Source organism: Phocoena sinus, chromosome 10, assembly GCF_008692025.1.
Source record: "Phocoena sinus isolate mPhoSin1 chromosome 10, mPhoSin1.pri, whole genome shotgun sequence".
In the NCBI taxonomy this organism is placed as follows: Eukaryota; Metazoa; Chordata; class Mammalia; order Artiodactyla; family Phocoenidae; genus Phocoena; species Phocoena sinus.
The window spans coordinates 42,827,432-42,834,751 of NC_045772.1; the positions used below are offsets into that span (position 1 = coordinate 42,827,432).

The 7,320-nt window shown below is 38.9% G+C and overlaps 1 protein-coding gene across 1 annotated transcript; it reads left to right on the plus strand.

The window, feature by feature from the left end:
* The first annotated feature begins 5,742 nt into the window (after positions 1-5,742).
* Positions 5,743-6,181, plus strand: LOC116760917 (transcription initiation factor IIA subunit 2-like). Its single transcript, XM_032646452.1, has one exon. It carries the CDS (start codon positions 5,784-5,786, stop codon positions 6,111-6,113), a length of 330 nt encoding a protein of 109 aa, XP_032502343.1. The 5' UTR covers positions 5,743-5,783; the 3' UTR covers positions 6,114-6,181.
* The last annotated feature ends 1,139 nt before the right edge of the window (positions 6,182-7,320 follow it).

A 7,320-nucleotide genomic window follows, 5' to 3' on the forward strand; every position in this document is an offset into this window, starting at 1 on the left:
AAGGAAATGTAATCTCATTTCTTTCAGTATTTGTGGGAATACTTGGTCCTTGGTTCAATATCTGTGGGAGTTTTAGGAGAGCATTTTAATCTATCAGGTTCAGGAAAGTTTAAAAGGGACCCCCAAAAGAATTTGGAGTTGGAAAATAAGATAGGAGGACATTAAAGGCATGGTGATCATTTTGTTTGGAGAATAGTATTGGCTTTCTAATCAAAGGAGAATGGCTAGTAACAGAGGTAGTTAGCTGACCATTAATGCATAGGAAGGACAAGAGGGTAAGGACTCGTGTTCACTTAGAAGCATTTTTCTCTTAGGTGAAAGTTGTTGGATGTTGGTGTGGCAGAATGTGGTATTTCTTCTAAAATAGGAAAGCAGTTTGTGTAATTTGTGCCAGTGTGCAGAGGGGAGAACCAGATGGCTTTGCCAGGAAACTTTCAGGTCTTTACTAGAATAGGGAGAGGAAAAAAGGGAGGCAAACACAGTGACTCACGAGATGGAGAATCATTGTTTCAAACCAGGGCTGAAGAAACTAAGTTAAATTTCATTTCCAGAAATTTTGTGTTTCCACATTTGGGAATTACTTTTCAATAATGGCTCTTAATGATCTAATATTAGAATCTCATTTTTATTTTTTCAAGCACAACTTCAGAGGTGCCAAGAAAAATAATCGCAAACTTGGAAATAAGGGAAAAATAGGACAGCATGTCCCATCAATGTTACACTGGGGAAATGTTTAAAAGGCCACCAAGGATTGTATAATTAACCAAGGAAAAGTACCTTTTGTTTAACACACAGTTTACTACCAACAAGGCCTAGACTCCATGGGGTTATATGTTGATTTGTAGATTTATGTCTGGTAGAAAGATATCTCCAAAGATTATCCAGTAGGACATTAACCAGTTTTGTATTTAATGTAGCAATTTTGTTCAGACATTCTCTTTTACAAATTTCTACAAATACACAGGTTCTCAAAAGCCCTGGGAAACAGCTTTAACATTCCACTGGCTCCCCCATCAATGAGTTGAATATGAGTTAACACGTGTTCATTCTATGTTTGTATGAATCATGCTTTAACTATTTAAAAGTTGCTCTTTGACAGTGGAATTTGATCTCTTATTGTTTACTGAGTAAGGTTTCTCACAGTAACTTCTCTCCTGCTCTTTGATTAATGCTGAATGGAGTCATGATTTTACCGACATTTATTTTGGTGGAGGCGTCATGTGTAATCCCACCTGTATTCTTCAAAAGCATTTGTAAACCACCAATGAAACTCTTTCCTTATGTCAATCAATGTGCAAAGCCTGTCCTCGTTCTTAAAGGAAGTTAGAACGAATGAGACTTCATCACAGCAATCTAAGAATTTTATCTAAATGGAAGAAAAATCAGTGTTTAATGTAGTTCAATACTGATTGTCAATAAGCAAATCTTGTACATATACAATTTTTGCTGGCTTTTGTGTTAAAAGTTTTATATACCCGTATAAACAGTTTGCGGAAGACTGAATTGGTTTGAGAGGAAAATCAGCTCTTTAAAAAAGAAAATAACCTAAACCACAAACAGTTGAATGCAGCCAGAATTGGTTGTTCATTGCCTGAATGAATTTGACCTCTCATCCTTGAATAATGAGCCGCTTGAATTTAACTACTTTTTGGTGTGATATACAGTTGCATCTTTGAAATTTAGGGGATGCAGAATGATCTCAAATAATTTTAATTGCTTATAAAGAAAAACAGGCATGAGAAACTGTGCCACTTTAAATGCAGCAGAGACACAGATCTGGGACTGTAGCAACTCTGTCTGTCTCTTCCGTTCAGACAGGTAAGATCTCTTTATAGAAGTAAGTACCTGATACCCAGAAAGGAAATACATTTGTGCTTGTTATATGAACCTGTCTGGAAGCTAGAAATAAAACTCATGACAAATGAGCTTCGAAAGTTTATCTTAATGTTTCAATAGTTTAAATCAGAACAATTTTTATAAACGTAGAGATATATATTTCTTTAGAATACTCATTCTGCAGTTAAGTCCTTCAGTTCTTGCTTAGAGGTTCGCATAAATGGACTGCCAGGAAGTTTTTTCTTATTGAGGGCAGTGGGTAATGATAGAAAGTAACAAGTGGGTTGAGTTTGGCTTAGAAAGTGGTATTCACCACTTTTGCTCCCCAATCTATTTTGTGTGTGGCGTGGCCTTTATTTAAAGTTGGGGTAAGGAAAAAAAAGTTGGGGTAAGCATTATGCCCCTCCTTGTACTAGCTCCTTTAGCAACTTGTTTCCAATGGAGTATCAACCAGTATTTGAAAGAAGAGAGAATGTACATGTTAAAAATCTAAGAGCAAGAGGGAAATTCTATACGTACTCCTATGAATGACAGATTAGAGTTGGTTAAAAAAGTAAAAAGGTAGAATGGAGATACATGATTTTTTTTTAACATGATTTCACTAACCAATATGGCAGTTATCGGTATTTTTAAGGCTGACATCCCTGGTATTGCGAGTTTTCAGGCATCTAATTGGTAACAATTTCAAACGGACAAACAGATTTACAAAACTGTTTTAAACTGTTGTCAGAAGCTCCCTAAAGATAAAGGTGTTTATTATTTGTTTCCTTTTTGACTAGTAAGGGACTGTAAATAAGTATAATGAAAAACCTTTGATCTTAATGAAATATCTTCAATTAAAACAAAAATTGGGGTTTGAAATGGTTGAAACCAGTTTCTAGAATCATTCCTACCACCACCCGCCCCTGGGGTTTTGGTGTTCTCTTGGTCTTCACAATAGGGGCTACATAAAACCCATTGATAATGGTTTCTCTACCCGCCTTTAGGGCTGCCTATGGCTACAAGAAAGTTCTACTAGTCCTGCAGGGGTTATCTAATGTTAGCCGAGAGGCTTGGTTATCTTAAACAAGCAATGTTTACATAGTTTTTTACTGAGGCTTCTCATCCAGCTTTGATCTATTTGGGAAAAATAGAAATGATGATCTGAGAACTATTGACTCCTAGGACTCATGAAAGTTGGTCAGGTTTTGTTTTTGTTTTTGACAACTACTATTCGGAAAAAAAAAATTAACAGCAATATATATTCCTAGCTGAATATACAGAAAATAATAAAGACCCATAAGGGCTCAAAGTTAATCCACAAAGCTAGATTCTACCACCAGCCAAAGATGCCCCTGTTTCTCTTTTGTTCAGCAACTTTGAGGAGGAGGTTTCTGTTACTTGCAGCCAAAACCGAACTGATAAGTATTCTTAACACCTTTCCCCCAGATTCATTTTTCTAATTAGTAAAATGACACTTAATTCTAAGTAGAAAAATAATGATATGGATAAATTATAGTTCTCATCCCTTTAGATGTTTCGGTATTTTGTTCATGTCGAATCATATGGCCTGTAACTGGTATCTTTTTAAAAAATCAGCTGGCTCCATTTTCCTGTGGGTAGGCAGATAAATCTTCAACTTAGAACACTTTTTACTAAAGGAAAAAAAATTTTTTTTACATTTTCTTGAAGTCATTCTTTGTGTAGTACACAAATTATTTAAAGATGACTTTCCCACAGTAGAGCTAGCCAGCTTAATTCCTCAGGTAAAGACTTAGGAATGGCTTAAGATTGTTTTGAATTTTCCTCAGAAAAGGCACCTTTAGCAAGCTCAGTGTCAGAAACTTGACGAATGTAGTCACGGTCATCCTGAAGTAACGGTCCCAAATGACCAGAAATTGCTCTTTTCTATGAAAGAATATAGGGGCTCCCAACAGAAGTAACATAGCTCAAGGCATCTGGGGAGGAGTCTGGACATTTCAGAAGTTTTCAGCCTTAGGATTTAACAGGTGGAACAGCGGATAGTTTGTGTTGCTTGGTATACCTGGTAGAAAGGTTTGCAGCTCAGCTCTGGCCCACACAGAACTGGCCAGAGGTAGAAAGAGCTGTGAGGCAAAGTTTGTTTCCATCTTCGCCCTGATTGACTGGCATTGCAGATAAACTCATGGACCCTGGAGTCAGACTGTCTGAGTTCAAATCCTGACTCTACACTTGCTAGCTGTACGACCTTGGACACCATGCTTAAACGTTTTGTGCCTCAGTTAACCTACCTGCAAACTAGAGATATCAGTAGAATTTACTATTGTGTGAATTAATCGACTTAATATGCATAAAGAACTAAGAAAAAGTGGCTGGTGCTAAGTGTGCGTGTAATAAATGTTAGCTGTTATTATTTTCATAATTGTTCCTATGTATGTACTTTTACATTCATTTTGTGTGTGTAACAATCACCTATCCAGTCCTAACAGTACATTCAGAAACATTAAATAAGCCAGGACGAATGTTAAGGATGGAGAAACCTTCCCAATACTCTGAAATCTAATTACTCAAGTGCTGTCGACTTCAGGCTCACAAATTACCTGATAAGCAAAGTGAGGGAAAATTGCTGTTTGGAGAGCAAAGGCTAGGGTTTTTCTCATAAAGCACAAGGAGGATTAATTGATGAAACACTAGAAGAGGAAAACACCTAGTTCTTAATTGACATGGGTTTTGTTTCTTTTATGGGGTGGATCTAAGGCATTCTAAGTTCTCTGTATACCCAGGCAAAGCTTCCTCTTTCTCCTGCATATTCCCTTCCCTGAAATCCTTTCTTTATTCCTACTCATCCTTTAGGTTTCAGCTTGGATATTATGTCCCCTGAGAAGACCCCCTTCCCTCTTGAGCTCCGGTAGGAACCTGTCCTCCCACCCCGCAATTATAGCACTTAGCATATGCTGCATTGGAACCAATCGTTAACTTGTCAGCCTCTCCCACTGGACCACAGATCCCTGAGAACAGAAAAATGATCTATTTTGCTTATTATTGTAACCTTGGCACCCAGCACGGCACTTTAGCACATGGTGCATGCTCCATAGAATTTTGTTGTATTATGTAGGACATCCCAAGACCTCTAAACTTTGGTGCTGGTGGCTCTTATTAACTTTGCATGTTAGTAAATGTGGACGCTGGCGGAACTGGGTGAATCTAAGGCTTTTCTGGACACATTTTCATGTGCAGAGTATATAGGAAGGATGGATTAGGGTTCTGGAATTCCTGAGGCAATGGGAATGTGCTTCAGTTTCTACTTACTTTGCTTCCTTCCTCCTCCCTGCTTCAATCTTCAAATTGAATCTTTAATCCTAAAAAAAAAAGAAAAAAAGTCATCCCTGATAAATGTAGTGCAGGGATGGGACAAGATCTACAGCAGGCATTAAGATGGGAAAGAGGCCAGTCACTTTCCTGTTTACTTTTTGTGCCATCACAGAATACAACCATATTTGTTTTTCAGTTGAAAGGTCAAGGCGGAGCCTTTATCTGTGAATGAACGGGTTGCTGTTTCCTTTTCCTTTTTTCTGGCATTAGGCTACTCTGAGACTTCCTCCAAAGGTTTATGAGCATCTTTGCTCTAGTGGATAACACGGGGTTAAACTTCCTTTTGGAGGAGATAAACATTTCCTGAGTCAGTCAAAGGCTTCTTGTTATTCAGATTCCTTTGGAAGTGTGGCAGGTTAACGGGCTGTGGCCTCTTCTATCATCTCACCTGCCTGTTTATCTTACTTGTTCATTTCTCTCTGCCAATGAGGATAGGAACTGGTCAGGCTGTGTGTACAGTATATGCAAAATGATGTTGTTGTTTTGTCCAAGGAGGAGCCCTTTACCTTTTTGCTACTTGAATGAGAAGAAAAGGTCTATCAAGATTGTGTGGGTCAGTGACTTGACAGATATCAATGCAAGCCTGAATAAGAAAAAGAATTTCTTCCTCCTAAGCCATGGCATATCAGTTGTACAGAAAAAGCACTTTGGGAAACAGTCTTCAGGAGAGCCTCGATGAGCTTATACAGTCTCAACAGATTACCCCCCAACTTGCCCTTCAAGTTCTACTTCAGTTTGATAAGGCTATAAATTCAGCATGGGCACAGAGGGTCAGGAACAGAGTCAATTTCAGGGGCTCTCTAAATACATACAGATTCTGTGATAATGTGTGGACTTTTGTATTGAATGATGTTGAATTCGGAGAGGTGACAGAACTTATTAAAGTGGATAAAGTGAAAATTGTAGCCTGTGATGGTAAAAATACTGGCTCCAATACTACAGAATGAATAGGAAAAAAAATGGCTTTTTAATGCTATCCTGTTATTGTTCATCGCTTTTTGAAGAGAAGCATAGAAGAGACTTTTTAAAACTTTATTCTGGCATTGCAGAAGTGACTGCACTGTGCTGTAATATCAGAGAGTTCCAGTAGAAAGAAGCTTATAACTCTGTACCTTCTTACATTACCTTTATTATACAGCATGAAGAAACAGAACTTTTTTTTTTGGCTGCACGCGGGCCTCTCACTGTTGTGGCCTCTCCCGTTGCGGAGCACAGGCTCCGGACGCGCAGGCTTAGCGGCCACAGCTCACGGGCCCAGCTGCTCTGCGGCATGTGGGACCTTCCCGGACCCGGGCACGAACCCGTGTCCCCTGCGTGGGCAGGCGGACTCTCAACCACTGCGCCACCAGGGAAGCCCCAGAACTTCGTTTTACGACAAATCAAACATTGTAGCCTTCCTAAGACCATTCTTTAATAAATTCATTTTAAAACTCAAAAAAAAAAAAGGTTTGTGCTAGGTAATGATTATATGCCTCTATCTCTTTTAATTCCTGCTTTAAAAAGGAAGTGACTCATACGGTAGATAAACTGGACTTGAAAGAATGTCTAGCTTATGCAAAGCTCTTATTTACATACTAGTCTCTTTCATTCACAGGGAAATAGGGACTCGAGGACTTTGGGAGTTCCTCCCTTTTCTGTTTTCTGATAGGCAGTGACCTAAATGATCTCTGGAAGTTTGTTGTTGTTGTCAGTTTTCCCATTTTTTTCCTGCCCTTAACGCGTCCCTGACGCAGCCTTTCATTTCTCTGTTGAAAATATGAATTACATGAATGTGAGAGCAGAGACCAGAGAGATACTATAAAAATTTCTTCTATCTTACATTCCTAACTCCTCAAAGCCTCAGCTCCTTCATCACTAGTAGCTCGAGTCTGTCTACATGGGGCTTCATCTACTCCCTTCCTGACTTCCAGGGTTTAGTAAAGCAGTTTAGAGTACAGGTTAGAAGTATGTGCCTTAGAGTCAGCTAGACCCGGACTGGTTTCATATTAGCTGGTAGTCTTGGAAAAGTCATTTAACCTCTTACCCTGTTTCCTCACCTGTTAAATGGGAATCCCAGTAATACCTGGATCACAGGACTACTGTGATGGTGACATGAGAATTTATGTAAAGCACATGACTTAGTATGTGGCCAGTGGTAAACTCACTCAGTATTTG